The following is a 24,317-nucleotide window of genomic DNA, read 5'->3' as shown; positions in this document are numbered from 1 at the left end:
AAAAAAAAAAAAAAAAAAAAAAAAAAAACAAATGGAAGGAACAAATACTTATGTTGACATGAAAACTGACACAACCATTGTATTCACAATACCTACCATAAAAATTTTCAAACCTCTAAACATGATGTCTTGGATTGGAAGTGAGAATTGTAAGTGCATTTAGCCTCCAACTGCGATTTCAGCTGCCATGATCTCTGTAGAGGCTGTGGCTGTCGTTTCCTCATTATTGGGAGGATCCAACCCAGAGTTCAGCTCTCCGCCGTCGTTTGATTCAGGATGATCAACTGGCTGGTTCTCCTGCTGTTTCGTAGTCTCTGCAATGTCGGGTTTCGGGTGCTGTCTTTCGGTTTTGTTGATCTTTGACTTTGGCTTGATGGCAGCTCCTCCAGTTTTAGACTCGTTCGGATGGAGTTTCGTTTGAGGCTTTTTAGCTGCCTTCTTCAAACTAATGGTTACTTTTTCAGAGTTAGATTGGAATGCCTTTGGTGACTTGGTCGGTTCGCCGTTCTGATGTGGACTGTGAACTGAGGTGCCCGCTTCAGCAGTTGAGCTCTTATGTCTGCCAAGCTTCGGTGATACCGGGCGGGTGATCGGTATCTGTGTAGATTAATGAAAAATATGGTTATGTAATCGATCAGAAGGCAAAGAGAAACAAAAGAACATGAGTTTTTCAAAGGAATGACCCCCTGAGTACTCAGCCTGACAGTATCAAGTAATTCAATAACCTTCTTTAGTTCAGCCTTTGGAAGAGGTTCCTTGTAGAAACTTGGCATTGGTGTTGCTTTAAATGTCATACTCTTTCTCAGCTGCTTAATCTCTGCTTGCTGACTTTCCTGCAAGATATCGAAGGCAGAAAATGAGTTTGGTAAAACAAGTACAACAGGAAAAACTGGCCGCCCATATAACGTCAAGCACACTGTTAGCAAATATTGTCCTCTTTGGATTTTCCCTCAAGGTTTTTGAAACGCGTAGGCTAGGGAGAGGTTTCTACACCCTTAAGAAGAATTTTTCGTTCTCTTCCCCAACTGATGTGGGATCTCACAATTCACCCCCATTCGGGACCCAACTTCTTCACTGACACTTGTTCCCTTCTCCAATCGATGTGGGATCCACCAACCCCTTTGGGGCTCAGCCTCATCGCTGGCACATCGCCCAATGTGTCTGGCTTTGAAACTATTTGTAACAGCCCAAGCCCACCGTTAGCAAAGATTGTCCTCTTTGAGTTTTCCCTTTCAGGTTTCTCCTCAACATTCTTAAAAGTCGTCTGCTAGGGAGAGGTTTCCACACCCTTGTAAAGAATGCTTCGTTCTCCTCCCCATCCGATGTGGGATCTCACGCGGCCCATGAGCAGAGACGATGGCAAGGACTTGAACAATAAGGTTACACTGAACGGAAGAAGTGCCATTATGGATCAAAGTGTGCAATCTTCAATACCTTAGATTTGGCCTGCAGATTAGTTTTCTCAACTTCCTTTTCCTGAGTTTTCTCTTCTAGCTTCAAAAAGAACTGCCATTGAAGAACAGAAAATGTAATGTTTTCTGCATCTAAAACAATCTACAAACAAGCAATGAATAAAACATATACGTCCATTCAAACCTTCTTCCTCTTTTCGGCACGTTCATCCAACCGGAAAGCAAAACCAGGACAACTGTTTCTACTTCCCCGTGGAGTGGCACCTCTGATGACAATACAAAATTAGCTTCAGCTAATAAAACTATAGCAAACAGAAACAAACAATTAATAGCAGCCTCAAGTGATGAGAACCATACGAGGAAGTGGAGTGAACATCGTCATCCTCTTTAGGGAGGAATGTTGTTTTCTCTGGTTTTGGATTCTGTTCTACGGTGTTTTTGTTCACTCCCTTAGTCCTCACTCTGTTTAACGCATTCTTGCTTGAATTCTTCAGCAGAGCATCCTCAGAAATTTGGGTCCTTGAGTTAATAACTTTCTCCCCTATGCGTTTGGTGACAGTTTTAACTGGATATTTGTCAATGCTCTTGTCCATGACAACAGTACTAGCCCTTCTCGTCGGAAACGAAAGGCTCTGAGAAAGTACTCGCCTGCTCGGTCGAGGAAACTGAGCAAAGCTTGTTAAGGTTGGTTTCTCCTTGGTCAGTTTGTTGTTCTTTGAAGAACCGACTGCTGTTCCAGGATCCTGGAGTGAACAACAATTTCATTAGGAAAAATAATAGATCCATAGAGTCTTAATCCATTCATGTATGACTGTACCTTTGAAGTCTTTACATTTTTACTCTTGGGAACGGTCATAGAGGCTTGTATCTTAGTTTTGGAAGAATTAAGGTTGTCAGTTTCTGCCACTGGTTCAGAAATCTCGTTCGGAGTTCTAGCTTTTTGGCCACAGTCAACATTGTCACTCTCCTTAGTCAAATCCACAGCTGAATTATCCACTCGTGGCGACTCAACTCCACAACTCTCGTCCTCCATATTAACTCCATTTTCAGATTCCATCACCTGACAAGTGAAAAGATCGCCAGCATTAGCAACATCAGTTGAGCAAATGTAACAAGCACCAACTGAAGATGAAGGAAAATCAGGTTGAACGCCGATAGAATTTGGCTTAAACGTCGAAAATGAAAACCAGTAAATAACTATATTCCCTGCTGCCTATAGGCCAATATGACAAATAAAGTATTGCAACTTTAACACTACCTGCAAAAGACCAAAAAACAAGCTATATGTTGAGCATGAATGAGGATTGCAGCATACATGAAAGATCACAGATCTCTAAACATGTCGTGCCATTCGTCGAACACAAGAAGAGTGAACGACCCTTTGATATGTACAAAGCCTTGAGACTAATTACCCCATAAACATATACTTCTAAAATGAAAAAGCATTCCCATCATATCAACCTCTATGGTGACGACAGTAAATTCCAAAAGTGGCAGCCCAAAAAGCTCCACATTACCATGTCCATGATTCAAAGCCTCAAAACCTTTTAAAGAAAACAATTAGCCTCCATGTGCTAATATTTACGCTAGGATACACTTCTTTCTATGATTCAGACATCTTTATTAACAACCAAACAGAGGATTAAATAAACGATTATTCGCTGCGGACTTTCATCAAACAGTTAGAGGGCATTGAAGACGCAAGTAGAGATGACAACAGGAACAAAAACCCAAATCAAGAAACAAAAACACAACCCATCAAGCCATGCATCAAATTAACACCAACAGAAGCATAAAATCAACAGAATTCTCAGAAACAACAAGAACCCAAAATCCAATTGACTAGAGAAGGAGCACATAAACTTACAAAATCGATATGCGCCCGTCCCAATACAAATTGGGTATGTGGGGGTTTGAAATTTCTTGAATTTAAACAGAAGAAGCAAAGAACAGAGATCAAATTCCGATGAAGGATCAGAGAATTCTCTTAATAGTATGACGGCAGAGATTGAATTGAAGTTGAAGGCTTGGGAAACTGAAACAGAGCAAGAGTAGAAAAGCAGATCGAAAACGCTTTAGATTAGAAGGAAGCACTAAAATGGCTTTAGTGCTTGAGAGAATTCACCATGAACGCTACAGAAGGTTGGTGACAATGGTGTGTCTGATGAGAAAGAAAGACAGAGAGACAGACAGACAGAGTGCAGAGAAAGGTTGGTACTGCAAAACTATAAAGGATTTTTCTTCTCTCTCTCTCTCTAAGCAAATATAGATAAATGAGAAGTTCCAAAATGACCAAAAAGCCACTTTATTTATTTTTATTTATTTTTTAAATGTTTGGATGTGGGGAAATGACAAAAACAAAGTTTTTCCAATTTAAATGCCTTTTATGGGGTTAAATAATTTAAGGTATAAATTTGATTTTAGTGCTAACTTTTGTCGGTATAATACCCACTTAATTCAACTGGTTACGATATGTCTGATAAGCAATATGTCGACACAAATTTAAAAATAAGAGATTATATAAAGTAATTGTCGGCCTATGCACGAGTAAAAATCTAATTAAATAAAAATTTTAAAATTTAGAAATAAAAACCTAATTTTTATATAGAGACAAAAATATCAAATTTCATAGAATCCAGCCCTTATTTAATTTATTTTTTGTTTTTGAAAAACAAACTAAACTCGTATTTTTATAATAAAATAAAATAGTTGAGAAAAGAGCAAGAGGGGCAAAAGAGTAATTTGGCAAACCAGCCAATGATTGAAATCCAACCAGAGAAGAAAAAACTGTTTAAGAACATGGGGAAAGAGACTGCATGGTGGGGAGTCATACCAGAGTCTGACGTGGCAAAACCGAAGAAAATTATTGGTCTCCAGGTTAAGAGATGGATGTGGGTCCCCACCGCTTAGTCCAACGGTGCATGAGCTGTCACAACGTGCGGGAAAGATTGAAGAACGGAATCTTAGATTTAGGCAAGGCAATCCTGGCCGTCCATTGAATGAGGACCCAATCATACTCTCACGTTTTTTTCTCTCGTTATATACAATTTGGTGGGTGGTCCGTTGCACTCAAACCCCGTTCCTTCCTTGGACTTTTTCCATTTTCATGCCTTTTTTAAAAATAAATAAATAAATATTTTTGTTTAATTTAAAAAAAAAAAACCGTCATTTTTTTTATTTTTAAACTTTTAAAAATAATCATTTTTTTAATCAATATATTATCAATTTCATTAAAATAAAATACTATAATATCAATTTATTTAAAAATAAAATAAAAATAGAAAAAATTTAAAACGTTACATCGATTGAAGCCTAAACATTTTGTAATTTTTATTTATATATATACACACATTTTGTATAATAATAATCAAATTATAATTTATTTTTAATTTAAAATTAAATATTGAAAAAGAGAGGAATATATTATGAGGAGAAATAATTATAATTGATAAATGTATAAAAAAAAATAGAGATTCTACTAAATGGAAAAATTACATAGAGATAAAAGGCAATTTATTTTTCATATAAAAAAATTAGAATGTTATTTCTTAAAATATATTTTAAAATTATATATAAAATATTTCAAAGCAAACTTGGCTTTAAACATTAAAGTAAATTTGAACTAAAAAAACCCCATAAAGTAGATAAATTAGTTGTGAAATGGACCCTTAATTATTCTAAAAGAATAACTAAATGAAGATGAAAGGAAGAAATAATAATAAATAAATAAAACTTTATTAGGATGCTTTATATTTTTATAATAAAAATTATGTTGAAAATAGAAATTATATATTAATTTTTTTATAATTAATATTTTAATTCGGTCTTTGTAGATTATTAAAATAAAAATTAAAAACATAAATAGGGAAGAGAAAGAGGATAATTTAATTTTTAGCCTTTTATAGATGAAAAAGTAAATCATTAATAGCATAATTGTAGAAGAGACGTTGGGGATGAAGCTGATGGTGAGAGGGACCCATAGTTGTTGGCTTATATGTTTTTTACTAAGCATAAGTTTCCCCACAATCATTCTTTGTCATTTTCTAATAATTTTCTGATCATAATTTATCCTTTTTTTATAGGGTCGTTATCATCTGTTATAGGCTCATACCGGACATATACCATATCAAGAACTAAGAAGACTCCCTTCAAGTATAATTTTTATACCTATAACGCTCACCACCACCCAAAAACTCATGATCTGGTAGTTCTTTTCTAATCATTAATACTGATGAGTTAGGCCCATTTCGAGATTGAATTATTTCTCGTCTAGTTTATTATGTTTGGTCAATAATTTTGCAAATACTTGTGTTGTTATGTGCATGAAAAAGGTAAAGTATATGAACCTAGCAGAGAATCATTCCCTTAATAATTTGATGGAACATTGTTTAATCATTGATTTTAATGCAAACGAAAAGTAAATGGACCATTGAAGTTAGTGTCCTTCATCTTAAACATTTCCTTCCCCCCGGAGATCTCTCAACAATAACTTAGTAGAAGATATTGTATGCTTTTCACTTTATACACGTCTATTGTAGAGAAGGTCTAGCCACACTCCGACCAACGCCTCGCACCGTCTTGTAGTTGGCTCTGATAACATTTGTAAATAGTCCAAGTCTACCGCTAGCAGATATATTGTGAAATTTCAGTGGTTGGATAGTAGAACGAAATATTTCATATAAAAGTGTGGAAACTTCTTCAACGAGTTTTAAATTCGTGAGCATGATGACGATACATAATACACCAAAACGAACAATATCAGCTAGTAATGAACTTGACGCTAACATGTTTTAAAATTCAAAGTCGTTCCATACATAAATATTTTAATCAAAACATCGACACAGAAGTTGAGGATTATTGTGAGTGAAACCCGAATCGGGACGAGATTTCTTGCCTAGGCAAAATCATAACTAAGCACGCTTGATGGGACTTGAACCCACGATCATTTGATTTTTTATTTGTCGAATTGTATCAAAATTTAAGAAAAAATAAAATATAAAGACACGCTCGGTGGGATTCGAACCCACAATCGTTTGTATCAAAATTTAAGAAAAAATAAAATATAAAGACACGCTCGGTGGGACTCGAACCCACAATCGTTTGATTAGAAGTCAAACGCCTTATCCATTAGGCCACGAGCGCTACTGTTGAAAATTAGTATATTTAGTTTATTAACTTCAAGTAAATTTCTTTTACAAGAATTGTATTATTTCACCGGAATGAATCTGTAAAGATGATCATTGTAAGAATGCGAAAGCTAATCCGCTTCCAATCTCCATATTCAAAATCAACACTGAATTTTCTTCGCTTTCATCTCTCACAGCTTCAGGTTCTTCGTTTCTCGACTCGTGTAAGAAAACGAATAAGTTCTTCTCGTTCAGGTAGAACACAAGAATCTCAGTGCCCGGAAACGGCTGAAACTTCAAGCTTCAGGTCGCTCTTCAATGAGATTACTGAGATCTTGGGTTCGGAAACTTATGTTCATGATAAAATATCTTCTCGGGATTTAGGGTTGAAAGAAAGTGCGGCGGAGGACTCTTTGAATGGGGAAGAACAGTTACTATGCGCCCAAGGTGTTTGTAAAAATGCCGAGCAGGAAACTGAGGGTATCCAATTGGTTGTCTTGGAAGAAAATGATGTTAGTTCGGTTGTACATCAAGTTGCAGCCACCGTTCGTGGTGGAAATGGGTTAGTTTCGATGGAGGAGAGATTGGGAAGTTTGGATGTTAGGTTCAGTTCTGAGGTTGTGGAGAAAGTTCTTAAGAGGTGTTTTAAGTTCCCTCATTTGGCTCTTGGGTTCTTCAATTGGGTGAAATCCAGAGATGGGTTTCAGTTTACAACTAGCGTTATCAACATAATGCTTAGCATTGCTGGTGAAGCCAGAGATTTCAAGCTCGTTGAGAAGTTAGTGGAGGAAATGGAGTATCACTCCTTGCAGAAAGATATCAAGACTTGGACCATTCTTATCTCTCTCTATGGCAATGCAAAGTTAACTGGAAAAGCCTTGATGGTTTGCAGTAAGATGAGGGAAAGTGGGTGTGAGCTAGATGGGGTTGTTTACAAGACTTTGATCTGTTCACTCTCTGCTGCTGGAAAGCCTGAACTTGCCATGGAGTTCTACCGTGAGATGGTCAAGCAAGGAATTAGAGTTGTCGACATGAAAATGTCCAAGGTGCTGTTGAGTTGTTTTGCTGGATCAGGAGATACTGCCTCTGTTCTTGACATTGCAATGGACATGGTAGCATTGTTTAAGGTACAAGAACATGATGTTTATCATTACATTCTCAAGAGTTTTTGCATTTCCAAGAGAATTAAAGAAGCTCTGAAGTTCATTCATGACCTCAATAGTAAAGGTATAGTACTCGACCCGAAATTCTTCGAGATTCTGGTTGGAGGACTCTGTCGCTCTAATCGGATCGAGGATGCTTTGGAACTGGTTAATATTATGAAGAGGAAAACTGTTCTTGATGGGAAGGTATATGGAATTATCATTAATTGGTATTTAAGGCAAAATGATATCTTGAAGGCTCTTGATCTGTTTCAAAATATGAAAGAAATTGGTTATTTGCCTACTACTTCAACTTACACACAACTAATGCAACACCTCTTTAGGTTGGCCAAGTATGAGAAAGGTTTTGAGCTTTATAAAGAGATGCTGGAAAAAGCGATCGAATTAGATACGGTGGCTATCATGACTGTGGTTGCCGGTCATGTCAGCCAAAACCATATATCTGAAGCATGGAGCGTTTTCAGAACCATGGAAAACAAGCCCACTTGGAAATCCTTTTCAGTCTTCATCAGGGAGCTTTTTAGGATTTCAAGAACCGATGAGGTAGTCAAGGTTCTGAATGAGATGCACGAACTGAATATTGTTGTCCCCGACAAATTGTTTCGATCAGTAGTGTCTTATATGGAGAAAATGGGAGATATGATTAGTTTAGAGAAGGTAAAGAAAATGAGGAGTAAAGTTGAACTCTTTCCACAGGAATGTGAGGTAAATAGAGAAGACGATGCACCCAAGATAAACGATCTTCGTATGGAGGTGAACCTTGAGCATTCCGAACCGACAAGTATTACTTGTCACACGGAGACACTTCCAAGAAACTACAGAGAGGAGGATCTTGATGAAGTTTACAGGATCCTGTCATCTTCAACAGATTGGAAACAAATTAAGAAAGCATTGGAGAACTGCAGCATCGAATTCACTACAGAATTCGTTCTTGAGATGTTGCGCAAATGTAGTTTGGATGGTTGTGCTGCATTACAATTTTTTGCTTGGGTAGGAAAGCAACCAGGCTATAATCATACTACAGAAACTTACAACATGGCGATTAAAGTCGCCGGGCTCGGGAAAGATTTCAAGCACATGAGAAGTCTTTACTATGAAATGAGAAGAAAGGGTTGCTTAATAACTCCAGATACTTGGACAATCATGATTAGACAATATGGTCGAGCGGGTCTTACAGAGATTGCATTGAAATCATTTGAAGAAATGAAACAAAGTAAGATCAAGCCAAATGCCAATACGTATAAGTATTTGATCATGTCCCTTTGCGGATCAAAACGGAGGAAGGTAAATGAAGCCATTACTTTGTTACAAGAAATGATTCATTCTGAGTACATTCCTGATAAGGAATTGTTAGAAACTTATCTAGGTTGTTTATGCAAACTTGATAGACTTTCAGATGCTAAAGGATGCATAGATTACCTTCGAAATGTCGGTTTCACGGTTCCTCTCATATACTCTTTGTATATTCGAGCTCTTTGTCGCGTCGGGAAATTAGACGAGGCGTTGACATTACTAGAAGAGGTAGGGACTGAGAGATCTAAACTAGATAACTACGTTTACGGAAGCATCATTCATGGACTTCTACAAAGGGGGCGAACGGACGAGGCATTGGCGAAGATGAACGCTATGAAACAGGTCGGTATAAATCCGACCGTGCATGTATACACATCATTCATAGTTCATTCATTCAAGGAGAATCAAACAAGAAGAGCTTTGGAGATACTTGCAAAGATGCTGCAGGAGGGTTGTGAACCAACAATTGCTACTTACTCAGCAGTGATATATGGCTATATGAACATGGGAAAGTTTGGTGAAGCGTGGAAGGTTTTCCATTATATAAAGAAAAATGGACCTTCTCCTGATTTTAAAGCTTATTCAATGCTGATTTCTTGTCTGTGTGAAGCAGGGAGGTCTGAAGAAGCCCTGCGGATTATATCTGATATGCTCGACAGTGGGATTGCTCCCAGCAGTATTAACTTCAGGACAGTTTTCTTTGGGCTCAATAGGGAGGGTAAGCATATTTTGGCTCGTGATGTACTTCAACAAAAATTGGGTTTAATTAGAAGAAGAAAGTTTAAAATATGATATATTTTTTTTAGCATTTGAATGTTCCTTTAGAGGTGTTTGTAGGCTTTGATAGATTGCTTGAGAATACATTGAGAAATAGGGGTTGACTTTCTTACCAATTTTTTAAATTTGAAGTTGAAGAATCCAACTGTTGGCTTTAAGAAAGCTAAAAGTTGACATGTCTATTGAGTTTTATTGTAATGAATGAGTATACTTTATAATCGCAAAATTCCTACAATAGAAAATTTTGTAATAAGCCCACAAAATTTCTCCAAGACAGATTAATGAGTATTTATTGTATGTAGGCTGTTTCTTAACATTCTTAATTTCCGTCTCCTTATTGATACACAGTGAGATTGGCAGCATTCGGCAACATCAGAATCACAAAAACTGATATGAAATATGAAATTTTTACTCACAGCTAGAATATTAACCAGCAATCTATGAACTTTTAAGTACTAAAAAACTGAGATATGAGCAATCATTTCAAGAGGAAGTTAAAGACTGAATTCTACACCTAGTGCTTCCATGGATTATACCTCCTGCACTAAAGCTTCTTTGTAATTTCTTCCTTCACCCGCTCGTAGTAGGTCATTCGCTGGATAGACGAGATGGCATCGTCGAAGTTCCGGTTTCGCAATGCTTTTGCAAATGTGTTAGACCAATGATTTAGTTTCTCTTGCATCTAGATGAACAAGAAGGCAGATGAAACAGGTTAAGTCATCATAAAAAGCTCTTTAATTCTTTAAATGCAACTTACTCCTCCAATCTCCCACCCGAACTTGCGTATGTATAAAGAAGAAAAACAATAAAGACAATAATCGGAACAAGTGCCGAGTAGCACCTGTGACTGAATCTGGTTTAGTTCCTGAGATCCCGATGCATCTTCTACAGCTTCCCTGATTTCCATAATCTGCAATAAGGGTTTGGTAACTTTATATAAATCAACTGTAAGTAGAACATAAGCTTGCAGTCTGAGCATTGAAAGAGTTTCTTATCATGATCTATGAAATGATCTCATAAAATGCTTTTACAAACAGAAAGCCAAAAGCTCTCATAGAACTGAATAACTCAGACTGGGTCGAACTTAGGTTCTTACTAGTTACCTCATTTAGCAACTCTGGTTCAGATATTGTATCCTCTTCATTGACATCTAAACCCTCAAGCTTCAGCTGAAAAAGGATGGCAATATAATCTTACAAGCTCATTGGAGGGGAAGACCAAATATTTTAGAATGTAGATAATTTGGAAATTAGAAAGGAAGTCGAGAAAATATTAAAACTGATATTCTAGATTGCAGATGCCTTAAACATAATGCATATAAACCAAGATCACAAACATCAAATTACAGAGTCCGAGTAGGAAATAAACCGATATTCTCTTCTAATAGTGTTTATTCAAGAGTCCGAGTAGGAAATAAAATTGGCGTAGGGACGATAAAGAAAGCAAACAATTCCTAGAACTTTGGTTGTCATGAGACATAACAGCCCAAGTTCACAACTAGCATATATTGTCCGCTTTTGCACGTTATGTATCGCCGTCAGCCTCAGTTTTAAAACGCGTCAACTAGGGAGAGGTTTCCACACCCTTATAAGGAATGCTTCGTTCCCCTCCAAAACCGATGTGGATCTCACATGAGGAAATGTTATTTGATCCCAACACTAAACATCACTTAGGATTATGCTTAAGAGTGCAGTCTCCACATCTTTCCATTTAGACCTTCCAAACAATCCCATGCCCGTTCTAGGACTCAAATGCCCGAGCCTATAATTGAGTGATATGCTCGGCCCCTTTAGGCAAAAATGGGAAAACTACCTTCACCCACTGCATCAAAACTCAAACACGAGACGTTTTTAACTCCAAAATACCAAATCATATAAAATAGTTGCAAACAATTCTTTCATAGCACAACTATTATGAAGAAGCTCAATCAATTGGTTCAATTCTAGTTACCATCACATGTTGGTCCATCACTTCCATGTATAGTGTAAGTGGGATGGGGTTGGAAAGGAACTATTATTAAGGAAACTTGGTATGAAGCAATTTCCTGAGAATGTTTCATTCCAATTACCCAGCTTAAATCATCACATGACTTCAAGTAACTAGAGGTAGAAATGGATGATAGCATGGCATTTAGAACACAAATAAGATGCAAAAATTAATAACGATGATAAGGTAGACAGCATACTTACAATATATATTGCTCTCGACAATGGCTTACTAAGAGTGCGGTAAGCATCGATCACCCGAGCAGATTGTTCAGCAGCATATTCTCTTTCTCTCTACAAAACTCAAGAAACGGAAAATTAGAGCCTAAAAGATTACCAAACTTCTCAAAGATGAAATGAGACAGACGTCTGATTTTGAATGAACTAAGTCGGGATGTAATTTCTTCTGCCAATCTTTATACTGGCTCTCCAGATTGACATCTCCAATTTCATACTTCTTTTCCCTGGAAAAAGATTTAGGAATTCTAATTATACATCATTTCAATAATTCCCACCTACTAGCAATGAGTCAGAGAAGAATCCCATATGCCCTCCAGTAAATGAGGCGGAAGGTTCAAGGAAAGAAACATGACGGGTTGATTACATCAATTTTCTCGAAATTGAAAAACAATAAGCCAAAGTTTCCTTGGACTTTGAGTACTCAGAGGCAATATGAACAGAGCAGAAGATGAAGAGAAAGAGAAGCTTTGTAATTGATGATGCATCAGAATTTTTTTCATTCTATTTGGACCCAAAAGAATTTTAACAGACCCATCAAGCCCTAAGTTCAAATCTTTCATCCCTTCCCATAATCAGTTGATAATCAAATTCCATCATCTAGTTATTCTCTCAGCTACTAATACAATATTAGAATAGGTTAAGAAAGAAAAATAAATTCTTGTTTTTCTTTACACTTACAAGCCAAATATCTGAAAGTAATCCACCGACTGGTCCAAAGGCTGAATGCTCCGACAAGAATCACACACCAGAAACACCACTGACGTTGGAGCCGCAGCGCCACAATTCCAGCACCTAAGTTTCAGGTCCGACGCCTCTGCCGATCGAGAACTAAAAACCCTCGAGGGAAATCTGAGATTGTTGAGACATTCACATCTAGAGGATCGCCACAGCCGAAAGCATTCTGCGGTGGAAGGAAGTTGCGAGAGTGAGATGCAATTAGACGGAAGTTGGGATGATAGAGCCGAATTGGAAACATTTGGGAAATTAATGGCGGTTGAGTGAGCTGTATTGCAGCGCAGAACGGCGAGAAGTGAAGATCGTAGCTTCGCCTTCGACATTGGAAGAAGAATCGATTCGATTTGTTTGGAACCGAATCCACTCCCCCGGGGTTTAACGAGGTTTTACAGTGTGTTAGAATTGCTTGTGTGAGATATAGAGGGAACGAAAAATCTCTCTTTTTTTAGGCTCGCGGCTATACATAACCAACTGACCATATGTATGTATTAGTGGTGGTTTCAAACTATTAGAAATGATATCTGAATTAGACACCAAGCGGGGTGCCAGCGAGAATGTCGAGTCTCCTAAGAGGGTAGATAGTAAAATCACACGTTGGTTAGAGAGTAAAATCTCTCCCTAATAGATGCATTTTAGACCGTGAGGCGGACGACTATACGTAACAAGAAAAACAGACAATATCTACTAGTAATAAACTCAGTTATTAGAGTTCGTGAACTTGGAACTCCCTAAAAAAAAATATTATCTCGATATATTATAAAATATTGCACTCGATCATACTTAATAAAATCAAAATAATTCAAATTCTCATGAGTTCCACTAATTAAAATAAATATTTATTATTAGTTAAAATCACTTAAAAAAAAGAAAGCTAAGGTACATCAATATTTTTACTGATGTAGTAAGATGTTAAGAAGAAACTCTGTTAAATCATGAGTTGAGGGTGGCTTCTTCAGAAAAGCTTTTGCCATTTCTGCTTCACCTTCAACTAGATTTCAGCTCCTTCCTTTCTTAAGCCCCATCGGACTGCCCGGAAAGCACCAGTATCGGGTTTTTCTGTTCCTTACATACCTCTCCACTGTGATTTCGCTGATTTCGTCGACGCCATTACGCTCACCGGTCGGTTGCTTAACATGATAATCTGAACTTTGATCCGAATTCGAGTTTTTGGTTGGTCCATGTTTGATGAAACTCGACATTGTGTGGTTAACTTCAGCAGGTGCAAGGGGTAAAATTCTCTGTTCCGGAGATGCTGGAACTATTTTGTTGTGGTTGACATCCTTGGACAAAGAACTTGATGATCCTAAACGCCTGCAGTACAATTCTCAGTTAAAATGGATCACTTTTCTTTGTCTAAATCAATGTACGTTTTGATACATACTCGGCTAATCTCAGAGAACAACCGATTGAATTTGACACCAAAAAAAACTTATCAGATATATTCAATATCGTAATAGCTTAAGTCTAGACTTGACGCTTTTTTCTTGGATCACATGATATTGTCTTGGCAACACTTCAAACGGTCTTTACCTGTAACAGCTCAAACCCACTACTAGCAAATATTATTTTATTTGTGCTTTCCCCTTCGAGTCTCACCTCAAGGTTTTTAAAACGCGTCTATTAGGGAGATCTTTCCACACCCTTCTAAAGGATATTTCGTTCTCCTTTGAGGGAGAGAACAAAGCATTTTTTATAAGGGTGTGAAAACCTCCCCCTAGAATATGCATTTTAAAAACCTTGAGGAGAAGCTCGAAAGGAAAAGCCTAAAGAGGACAATATATGCTAGTGGTGGGCTTGGGCTGCTACAACCTCGACCATGGAATTCAGCCTTTAGGGTTGACCCAGTGGATTTTCACAAGGAAGGCAGCTCGAAGGAGAGTTACGGCCTACAAAGTTCGTCATGGCTAAACAATAACAATAGCTATATAATACCCCCATAGAATCAGTTTAACTAAGATGGTATGATCCAGATATATAACAGAACATGATGCTTCAGAAACAAACTCAATAATGTCAAGAAACCAAGATCACGAAATGCCATCTGATTCAGATATCATTTGAAAGCATTCATTATGATCACATCATAGAAAATGGAGTGGTTTAGTCAAAACTATTACCTGGAACTATGGTTAGAACTAGTTTGAGCTGGTTCAATTGAAGCTCTCTCAGTGGTTTTGTTCTTTGACAAACTAGCAGAAAGCTCGACTTTCGGATGAACATTTCTGTCTTCCGAAGTACTCGAGTTATTTCCAGTATCCTTCTCTATATCCGGAGGCTTTTCATCACTCGAGCAAGAAGCAACCTTTGTTTCAGTATTGGATCTACGTTTCCTCATCATATAAATGGCGTCGTCTAAAGTTTTCAGAGCCTTTTCCACCTCTGGACTGATTTTAGTGATTCTTCGATCCTTCAAATTACATTTTTCTGCAATACTTCTTCCTAAAATGGCATCTTTATCTCTATCTTCGTCTTCATCGTGCCTAATTTCTATGTACTCTTCCTCCTCAATCTCATTAATTTCCATGGCAGTTTTTGTGGGCTCGTTTGCATCGTATATGACATGATCCTTCTCATCTTCCATCGAGTTTTCCTGCGACTCTTCGGTCGAGTTTTCCAGATGCACCTCTTGAAAATGATGCATTCCAGTTTGATCGATTTGAAAACTGAGCTCATTTTCTTCCAACACCTTATCTTGTTGATTCCTCCCGTAGAGAGCTTCATTTATACGAGTGTACAGTGGGTCTTTCAAGGCATTCATAAAATCTTCATCAGATTTGAACATAGAAGCCACTACCTGCAATGTTGTTGACAATTGGAATGTTAAGACGACGGTAGAACATAAGAGTGGAATACTTGCATTTCAGGTAAAATTTGAAGGTTATTCTACAAGTTCCCAAACCTCTTACAAATGAATTATTTGAGTATGCTTGGTCAAACCAAATAGAAAATTTGGTTGTATCAGTTCATAATGTTCTCTTTGGTCTTTGGGCTTTCCTTTATGGATTTCCCCTCAAGGTTTTAAAACAAGGTTTCCACATGCTTATAAAAAATGTTTCGTTCCCTCTCCAACCAACGTGGGATCTCACAATCCACCCTCTTGGGGGCCCAGCGTCCTCGTTGGTACACCGCTCGATCTGTGGCGCTTTGATACTGTTTGTAACAGTAAAAAAATGTTTCGTTCCCTCTCCAACCAACGTGGGATCTCACAATCCACCCTCTTGGGGGGCCCAGCGTCCTCGTTGGTACACCGCTCGATCTGATACTGTTTGTAACAGTAAAAAAATGTTTCGTTCCCTCTCCAACCAATGTGGGATCTCACAATTCTGATACTGTTTGTAACAGTAAAAAAATGTTTCGTTCCCTCTCCAACCAATGTGGGATCTCACAATCCACCCTCTTGGGGGGACAGTAAAAAAATGTTTCGTTCCCTCTCCAACCAATGTGGGATCTCACAATCCACCCTCTTGGGGGGCCCAGCGTCCTCGTTGGTACACCGCTCGATCTCTGGCGCTCTGATACTGTTTGTAACAGTAAAAAAATGTTTCGTTCCCTCTCCAACCAATGTGGGATCTCACAATTCTGATACTGTTTGTAACAGTAAAAAAATGTTTCGTTCCCTCTCCAACCAATGTGGGATCTCACAATCCACCCTCTTGGGGGGACAGTAAAAAAATGTTTCGTTCCCTCTCCAACCAATGTGGGATCTCACAATCCACCCTCTTGGGGGGCCCAGCGTCCTCGTTGGTACACCGCTCGATCTGATACTGTTTGTAACAGTAAAAAAATGTTTCGTTCCCTCTCCAACCAATGTGGGATCTCACAATCCACCCTCTTGGGGGGCCCAGCGTCCTCGTTGGTACACCGCTCGATCTCTGGCGCTCTGATACTGTTTGTAACAGTAAAAAAATGTTTCGTTCCCTCTCCAACCAATGTGGGATCTCACAATCCACCCTCTTGGGGGGCCCAGCGTCCTCGTTGGTACACCGCTCGATCTCTGGCGCTCTGATACTGTTTGTAACAGTCCAAGCCCACGCTAGTAGATATTGTTTTCTTTGGGCTTTCCCTTCTGGGCTTTCCTTCAAGGTTTTAAAATCCGTCTGCTAGGGAGAGGTTTCCACACCCTTATAAGGAATGCTTCGTTCCCCTCCCCAACCAACGTGGGATCTCACAATCCACCCTCTTGAGGCTGGGACACCACCCGATGTCTGGCTCTAATACTATTTGTAACAGTCAAGCACACCACTAATAGATATTGTCCCATTTGGGCTTCCCTTCAAAGTTTTAAAACACGTATGCTATGGAGAGGTTTCCACACACTTATAAGGAATGCTTCGTTCCCCTCTCCAACCAATGTAGAATCAACGTAGGATCAGTCATTTGAAAATGAGAACTATAAAAATAGAGCAACAAGTACCATGCTTTTGATGATTAGTTCCTGATTATATTGGGTTCGAAAAATGTATAACCTTTTGATAGAGTCGAAAACCACTGCCAATGAGTTGCCTTGAGACAAAGTTTATGAGCGATGGAGGGACAAAATCCAGCTTCATATCCATGTTTGCTATTGTCCTACAAGATTTTTCAGAGTTCAAGTTCCATATGATATGGACAAGGTAGCAAAAAAGGATCCCTTCCAGGACAATAAATTTGCGAGATAGGCGGATTCCAAGCCCCATAGTGGTGCATTATAGCAGATGGATGACAATTTTAATACTCAAGTTCTTTCACAGCCCAGCATGCATTACAAACTCTATCCGGAGATAGCTAGGCTTAGTAAATTAATGTCAACGATAGAAGAGAGAAAGAAACTTCTCACCGGAAGTAGCTCCGAGTATCTGACACCTTCTGTATAGCGAAGCCTCCCACGACATCAATCCTTATTACGTCTTCTGGGTCCGGGATAGCATGCCTGGTGAATCCATGAGTAGTTATATCAATACTGTCCAGATCAGATATCTGAAATGAACAAAGATCTTTGTATTCAGATTTCAATCTAGAAGTTAGGCCAAAGTAGTGCACAACAATTTCCTCGGTTTAGAAGGTCTAGAAGTGCATAATCTTGTTGAAATATTACCGAGTTCAGAAGAACAACGACAAGATCATCCTGAAAGTACTCGAACAAAAAGTAGTGCACAACGATCTCCCTGGTCGACAGCGGCCATGAAACCTTCACCCTTGCTTTCAAGAACATTAATAGTTCAGTATTTCAAAAGAGAATGAAGAATGTTGATATCCATGAGCGTGTGTTTGTGTGTGTGTAAGTGCTGACAGTATAGCTAGACACACCTTACTAATGTGATCTGTTCACTGATCCGTACTTTCTCGAGACATTTGCTGGTGAGAATTTTGAAAGATGGCAGATTAAATTGAGGCCACCTGATGGAGAGCATTCGAAACAGGAAACGAATGACTAAGACTCGTACAAACGTCACATTGCTTAGCGGTTCAGCTATGGCTGACCAAGAAACCATAAGAGATAAAGGATTATGCTCACCATCTCTTATACAATTCAGACTCCCAGGAAGCGCACAAACCTGCAGACAAATTGGTTGGAGTTGTGTCCATGAACATCAATCACATTGAGGCTAAATGTGATTTAGCTTAAAATTTTTAGGATAAAGTCAAGTGTTTGTCAGTAACACTTACAAACATCAACAGGCCCATCTACAAAGCCTTCAACAAGTAATGTATGATACGGAGCGCCCTTTGGTCCTTCACGATACATAACCCGAAACTCTTCATCATCGTGCTTTGTCTGGAATATTGAAGATTTTAAGTAATCATAGAATCCAACTGCTATGAACCGTTGGATTAAACGAAAAATTTAACATTTTCTGAAATATAGGAGTAAGAACAAGTTGCAGCAACAACTATACAGCTTGTCAAAGCTTCAAAACGTTGCATATTGCATGGAAACATACAAGCTATCCCCCAGAATATCAAAAACAATAGAAACAATGAAGATGAAATTTGAGCATAGCATACTTTCCATTCAGAATGCACCGTCTCAGAAGCTCTGCTGCTACTATTACTGGAAGCACTCCTCAACATGTCAAGAAAATTTGATACTTCAGCGGTTCTTCTCGCTACTACATTATCGTTACATCCTTCAACATATAAAAGAAAGATTAGAACCTCCAGAAATGGATGGCTAAACCAACACGACAAAGACATACAGAAGCTCAAGATTTTCCAAAACATCCTGACCCATCAGTCCATCACCAACCTTCAGTTTCATGTTTCGAATCCAAACAACGAAGTTGATTAGACACAAGGGACTTGATAGACTCCTGGGTTGTCAGGTCGGTAGATGCGAGTGTTTTGTCTAGCCTCTCCCTGTACTGTGTGATTCTTTTCCTTTTTTCCATATTGCATTTGATTTTTTTTTTTTTTTTCCTTTTCTCAAGAAATTGAAACAAAACAAGGAAAATGCACAATCAGTAGGCATCTAACCACATGTTTATTGAAGCCTTAATACCATATTCAAACTTGATTGATTGTAAATACTTTAAACAAAGCATTCAAACTTATGGCATGCCTTGTTGACATCAGATGGTGCAAATGAAGTACGTTTAAGAACATAAAAAAACTTCAAATAACAATTGGGTCCGTGCGAAGAGGACGCGACCAATGTAACAGCCCAAGCCCACCGCTTGCAGAGAGAGGTTTTTAAAATGCGTCTGGTAGAGAGAGGTTTCTACACCCTTATAAAAGGTGTTTCATTCTCCTCTCCAACCAATGTGGGATCTCACAACCAAGCTCATAGGAACTATTTCTTAAACTCAAAAGGACTCTCTAAATACTTTACTCATATGAGCAAATAAGATCCCATTGAAAGAATCACACATGCTACTTAAGCAAACCCATCATCATCAAAAGATCAAAAGATCAAAAGATCAAAAGATCAAAAGAGATCCATCTGCACGTATTCAACACAAAAAACATGGTTCAAATAAAAGCTAATTTCAAAGATCTACAAAAGCTTCAGGGTTAGGGTAATGCTTCGAAAATCAAGAACAGTAAGCAGGTGATATGAACTGATAAACATCCAAATTCCTGGTTGCAAGCTAAACCAAAAGACAGAACTCAGAAATGCAAGAAATAGGGGAAGTACCCAGATGAAACTATAGTAAAAACAGTCCAAATTCTGCACTATTGAAGCTATTTGAAGAGCAATCAGTCAACATATACAAAAACATCTCAACTCGTCCAGAATGATACCTGATAAAATTCCCCGACAGATAACGCAGATCTCAATAAGATTCCATACAAATCACATCGGTGAGGAGACAAAGACAGCTGATACGAGCAAATCCAGAAACAGGGTCAGCGGCAGGCGTTCGTTTTCCCCTTGGGACTAACTCACTCCACCGCTAAATCACAGGATTCAAGAAGTAATCGAATCCAGAAAACTAAGTGAAAAAAAGGGTACAGATCGAGGGAGAAAGAGAAGAAGAAGAAGAAGAAGAAGAAACGTATGAAACCGAAGAAGGGTTGTTCGAATACGTTAAGTTAACCCATCTCCCATGGCAACAACTAGAAAAAATGGCTGAAAACAGCCATTTTGGAGGTGGGGTTGAAGAAAAACAGAGTAAATTGATGAAGGGTAAGAGGTTTGGAGGAAATCAAGGAGATGGGTTATCAAGAAAACTAATTTGGCGAAGGAAAAAGGAAGGGGTGACTTGGCGCGGAGCACTGGGTTCGTAAGATTCGAAGGAACCGAATGATGGTCACGTCGTTGCCTTTGTCCTTACGCAGAAATCAATTCTGAACAATCAACTGTATTCAACTGTCCCTTCCAATTTAATTCCAACCAACTTATGGATAATCGTCGTTCACAAAGCTTTGAGCTTCTGAATTCTGACAAATCCAAACGAACTTGCAAATACACCTGTCAGTTTGGTTGGTTCGTGTGCATTTATATCCCCATTTTCGAAAATTCAAAATAGAGTTAAATTTATTGTCCGAATTGGATAGAATTTAGGGATGACAAAAATTCTTACACGTCCTTAGATTTCCTCTCAATTTTGATATAATATGGCTAATAATTTTGTAACGTACCATGTTTAGACTGTAACAGCTCAAGTCCACCATAGATATTGTTCACTTTATTTCGAAAAGATCTTGTCCCTATCAGCTTCAAGATTTTAAAGTACAGGTTTTCACATCGTTATAAGTAATCATTTGTTTCCTTTTCCAATTGATGTGGGATCTGACATCGACCCGCCAACTCCGATTTTAAAAAACTTAACTATTAAGTTGGTTGTTCTAGTGATCATTAAATTTAAATGGTAACATTTACTCAATTTTCATTTGAAAATTCTTTTTTTTTTAAAAAAAAAAAAGTTTAATTTAGGGTTTAGGGATTTCTTTGAATTTGATCCATAGAAGAAATATCTATATTGAATTCAAGAGAAAACAAACTCAACGCCATTTATATTCACGACAAGGCTTTCTATTGGGCCTTTACCCTCCACAAAGGCGCACCAAGAAGGCCCATTTATGAGGCTTGGTTTATGGGCCCGATTTCTCTATTTGAAAGTGCGTAGAATATTTAACAATTAAAAACAAATAAATCATTATTATTTCCTTCCATCACATTTGAAATATGATATTCGATTAAATGAAAGGTACATGAATGAATTGACATTACATTAGAATGAGAGGGATCCTAAAGATAGATAACTAATAAAAGTTTAAAGAAAATACGTATACCAACAAGGTGCACATTTATTATCAGTGGCTCAATCATAGAAACTCCATAGTTAAGCGTGTTTTACTTAGAGCAATTCTCTTAGTAAGCAGATGATATCATAGAAGATGCAGGGGAATGTGATGGCGAATAATTTAATTTTGAATTATGATTATGGCGGTTTGGAGGGGGGTAATGGGGCGTGACAAAAAGGAAACGTTTGACCCCAAATGAAAAGGCAACACTAATTATTTGGGTTATTGGGTAAACCCATTTGAGGAAGCACAAAATATTCAAATATTGAAAAGTGAAGCAATAAAGTTTGTTTGTCACACAAACATCCCCACATCACAGAAGCAAAATATAATGGTGGCCTTATTACTTGGATTCCAAACCTTTCAAACCCCTCCATCAAATTTATAGGCCTTTATTTTATTTTATTAAATCACCCACCTAAAAACAAATTATAATTTATTTTATTTATAATTTTTAAATATATTATTAACCATGAACGATCGTAATTATCAGGGTCTCTATACAATACAATGGGACTTTTAAGTGTGCGGTGGTGAGTTGGAAGAGTAAGGAATGAGTCAACTCCAATAATCCGATGTGGCAACAACTGTTAGGCTAATCCAATCAGGACTATTTTTAGGAACCGAAAACGTGGAAGCTGATGATAGGTAGGTATGGCATGTCACACAAGTGGACCCCACCACCCACTTTCTAAAACTCGTGGCCAGCTTTGTCCACGGTGCTGTGGGGCCCACCTCCCACGTCTCTTTTCCCCTCACGGTTCGCCACTACAAATCACGCCACTTTCATGTTTAGGACAAGAATTAAACATAAAAAATTAAAAATTATGTAATTTAAATAATATTCAAGATTGATATTATATTCTAAATAAAATAATAAATTTATAATGTAATTTGGGAAGTGGGAATGACATCACTGAAATTAGGAAAAGAAATTAAACCGACCGCTTGCTGAGATGGAGTTCCAACTTGAAAAGGGCGGTGGATAATTTAGGAAAATAACTTAAAATATTTAATAATAGTAATAATAGTAATAATATTATTATAAAATTAATTTAATTGCCGTAAATTATGCAACCTAACAAATCCTATAAGCATTTGGTTAGGTTTCCATTAACTAAAAGTTTGACTTAACGTTTAAAATAAAATAGGATTTTTTTTTTATTTTTTATGAATGTCATTAAAGTTAGTGCAACTATAATTTAGTAATGATTTAAATTATTTTTATATTGGGATATTTGATTTATGGTCTTTACACTAATGTTTTAATGGTGCTAAAATGTGTATACCACGTGTTACTCTACTATGTCAAACTTCCATTAAAACTCCGCATTTATTTCCTATTCTATAAGTGATTATTTAGCCTAAATTATTTAGGTATAAATAGTTGTATAATGCATTATAGCATTTATAAACTTTTATTTAGTTTAAAATTTAAAGACAAAACTAATATTCGGGTTTAATGATTTAAATAAAAAATTGGAAAGTTTTGTAGAATAACATTTTAAAATTGAAAAAATTCTGAATTTTCAAAATATAACTATTTTCGTCCTAATTCTACAAATTAGGGATCAATTGATAAAAAATTCAAAAAAAATAAAAATAATAATAATGTACCGTTTAATAAAACATATTAAGAAACACAGAACGGATTAGTTTAAGCTGATTTGGTCGGTTAATCCAACGGTGTGTGTTTAATTTTATCCAAAAAAATAAATATATAACGAAATTGGTCAATTTTATTGTTTTAACTTTTTGACCGTCCATTTTGCTAGTGTGACGCATGCACTTTATCAATATATTTTTATATTTGTTATTAAAAAAGAAAAAAAAATTAAATCCTTCTATTAAAATATATTTATTATTTATGATTTCGAGCTTTTATTATTATTTTTTAATTAGACAATTATAAAAATGAGAGATCAAATTATCGACTTTTGAAATGATAATTAACGGTTTTAATCATTGAAGTGTATCGAGAATGGTTGTTTGGGATTGATAAAAGATGATAACTTACCGGACTTTGAAGGCACTCAAAAAGAAAAAAAAAATCAAAAAAGAAAAAGCCAACCTGTAAAATCCCCATTGGGCAATTGGGCAAAGGGTTGTCTCACATGGGAAGGAAGAGGCAAAACAGTCTTGAAAAATCTTCTTAGATTCCAAACCATTCCTTTTGAAAGAAAATACCCACGTGCCATCCTATGACTTGCACGTGTGCAGTCCAAATATTTGCACATATGCCCCACTAAGGCTTTGGGAAATTCCCTCACTTACCCAATAAGAAGAAACCAAAAAAATATTGCTACTAATAATAGCTATATATATTTATTTTATTTATTTATTTATTACCTATTGCTGACTCAGCAAGCAAAGCCAAGATGAAGCACAATACACCCACGTAAATTCATTTGACATTGGAACACACACAACAAAATTTAAAAAAATCAATAAAATAAAAAAATGAAAGTTTTGGAATTTCCTTAAAAATTATAATTTCTTAAATAAATTAAAATTGGAGAAGTCAACTACCCATGACCGTTGATTGAGAAATATACTGTCTTATCCCAAACAAATCCTTCAAAATATACCAATCTAACCGGAAACCACTCAAACCGGTAATCGAGGGTTTCAATTAATTAATTTTATTATTTTTTAAAATGTAAATTCCTTGAAATAATAAATCTTTTCTTTTAGAATATTACTTTACCAATGTGGGTTGGTCGACGAGTGTACAAAACTAGTGGTCGACGATTTTGAGCTATTAGCGATTTCTTTATTTTCATTCTTAAATTTAAACGGTAATATTCTAAAGAGCAATCTGCTTAAGAATCTTTGACTTTTTTTTTTTTTTTTTTTTTT

The 24,317-nt window shown here is 37.1% G+C and overlaps 4 protein-coding genes and 1 non-coding gene across 7 annotated transcripts; 1 reads left to right on the top strand and 4 right to left on the bottom strand.

Moving 5' to 3' along the window:
• Nucleotides 1–32: 32 nt before the first annotated feature.
• Nucleotides 33–3,647, bottom strand: LOC111481641 (protein WVD2-like 4). Its single transcript, XM_023127180.1, has 7 exons — nucleotides 3,280–3,647; nucleotides 2,230–2,472; nucleotides 1,770–2,155; nucleotides 1,597–1,678; nucleotides 1,435–1,506; nucleotides 726–833; nucleotides 33–597 (listed from the first exon to the last, which is right to left on the bottom strand). The coding sequence occupies exons 2-7, from the start codon at nucleotides 2,467–2,469 to the stop codon at nucleotides 160–162; spliced, it is 1,326 nt and encodes a 441-aa protein (XP_022982948.1). The 5' UTR covers nucleotides 2,470–2,472; nucleotides 3,280–3,647; the 3' UTR covers nucleotides 33–159.
• Nucleotides 3,648–6,481: 2,834 nt separating this feature from the next.
• On the bottom strand, nucleotides 6,482–6,554 carry TRNAR-UCU. The gene has a single exon. It is a non-coding gene; the product is annotated as a tRNA-Arg (tRNA).
• Nucleotides 6,555–6,637: 83 nt separating this feature from the next.
• On the top strand, nucleotides 6,638–9,945 carry LOC111481564 (putative pentatricopeptide repeat-containing protein At5g06400, mitochondrial). The gene has a single exon (XM_023127056.1). The coding sequence runs from the start codon at nucleotides 6,646–6,648 to the stop codon at nucleotides 9,784–9,786; it is 3,141 nt and encodes a 1,046-aa protein (XP_022982824.1). The 5' UTR covers nucleotides 6,638–6,645; the 3' UTR covers nucleotides 9,787–9,945.
• Nucleotides 9,946–10,034: 89 nt separating this feature from the next.
• On the bottom strand, nucleotides 10,035–13,164 carry LOC111481717 (co-chaperone protein HscB homolog). Its single transcript, XM_023127290.1, has 6 exons — nucleotides 12,675–13,164; nucleotides 12,124–12,220; nucleotides 11,961–12,050; nucleotides 10,875–10,940; nucleotides 10,613–10,681; nucleotides 10,035–10,453 (listed from the first exon to the last, which is right to left on the bottom strand). The coding sequence occupies exons 1-6, from the start codon at nucleotides 13,052–13,054 to the stop codon at nucleotides 10,316–10,318; spliced, it is 840 nt and encodes a 279-aa protein (XP_022983058.1). The 5' UTR covers nucleotides 13,055–13,164; the 3' UTR covers nucleotides 10,035–10,315.
• A 549-nt stretch (nucleotides 13,165–13,713) lies between these two features.
• On the bottom strand, nucleotides 13,714–20,582 carry LOC111481596 (zinc finger protein 654-like). 3 transcript variants are annotated; one of them, XM_023127112.1, is made up of 11 exons: nucleotides 19,952–20,582; nucleotides 18,958–19,120; nucleotides 18,717–18,838; nucleotides 18,378–18,486; nucleotides 18,226–18,265; nucleotides 18,018–18,107; nucleotides 17,806–17,905; nucleotides 17,548–17,687; nucleotides 17,198–17,300; nucleotides 14,849–15,525; nucleotides 13,714–14,042 (listed from the first exon to the last, which is right to left on the bottom strand). In XM_023127112.1, exons 2-11 carry the CDS (start codon nucleotides 19,097–19,099, stop codon nucleotides 13,727–13,729), a joined length of 1,839 nt encoding a protein of 612 aa, XP_022982880.1. In that variant the 5' UTR covers nucleotides 19,100–19,120; nucleotides 19,952–20,582; the 3' UTR covers nucleotides 13,714–13,726. The 3 variants fall into 3 exon arrangements, with proteins under 3 accessions (XP_022982880.1, XP_022982882.1, XP_022982881.1); XM_023127114.1 differs by having other exon boundaries at nucleotides 18,958–19,132; nucleotides 19,953–20,582; XM_023127113.1 differs by having other exon boundaries at nucleotides 18,958–19,127; nucleotides 19,953–20,582.
• Nucleotides 20,583–24,317: the final 3,735 nt, after the last annotated feature.

Source organism: Cucurbita maxima, unplaced genomic scaffold (assembly GCF_002738345.1).
Source record: "Cucurbita maxima cultivar Rimu unplaced genomic scaffold, Cmax_1.0 Cma_Scf00007, whole genome shotgun sequence".
Lineage (NCBI taxonomy): Eukaryota > Viridiplantae > Streptophyta > Magnoliopsida > Cucurbitales > Cucurbitaceae > Cucurbita > Cucurbita maxima.
This window is presented reverse-complemented; position numbering and strand designations above follow the sequence as displayed.

What these genes read in the sequence shown, in the direction of transcription:
- LOC111481641 (XM_023127180.1), bottom strand. Translation starts at nt 2,469, where the DNA reads ATGGAATCTGAAAATGGAGTTAATATGGAGGACGAGAGTTGTGGAGTT. An exon ending in AAAATGTAAAGACTTCAAAG is followed by an intron (nt 2,156 to 2,229) that starts GTACAGTCATAC and finishes TGTTCACTCCAG; the next exon opens with GATCCTGGAACAGCAGTCGG. An exon ending in GTGCCGAAAAGAGGAAGAAG is followed by an intron (nt 1,507 to 1,596) that starts GTTTGAATGGAC and finishes CTTCAATGGCAG; the next exon opens with TTCTTTTTGAAGCTAGAAGA.
- LOC111481717 (XM_023127290.1), bottom strand. Translation starts at nt 13,054, where the DNA reads ATGTCGAAGGCGAAGCTACGATCTTCACTTCTCGCCGTTCTGCGCTGC. An exon ending in TGTCGAGAGCAATATATATT is followed by an intron (nt 10,941 to 11,960) that starts GTAAGTATGCTG and finishes ATCCTTTTTCAG; the next exon opens with CTGAAGCTTGAGGGTTTAGA. An exon ending in AACCAGAGTTGCTAAATGAG is followed by an intron (nt 10,682 to 10,874) that starts GTAACTAGTAAG and finishes CCCTTATTGCAG; the next exon opens with ATTATGGAAATCAGGGAAGC.
- LOC111481596 (XM_023127112.1), bottom strand. Translation starts at nt 19,099, where the DNA reads ATGGAAAAAAGGAAAAGAATCACACAGTACAGGGAGAGGCTAGACAAA. An exon ending in GATACTCGGAGCTACTTCCG is followed by an intron (nt 17,301 to 17,547) that starts GTGAGAAGTTTC and finishes AAAATCTTGTAG; the next exon opens with GACAATAGCAAACATGGATA. An exon ending in GTTTTCGACTCTATCAAAAG is followed by an intron (nt 15,526 to 17,197) that starts GTTATACATTTT and finishes ACAACATTGCAG; the next exon opens with GTAGTGGCTTCTATGTTCAA.
- LOC111481564 (XM_023127056.1), top strand. Translation starts at nt 6,646, where the DNA reads ATGATCATTGTAAGAATGCGAAAGCTAATCCGCTTCCAATCTCCATAT.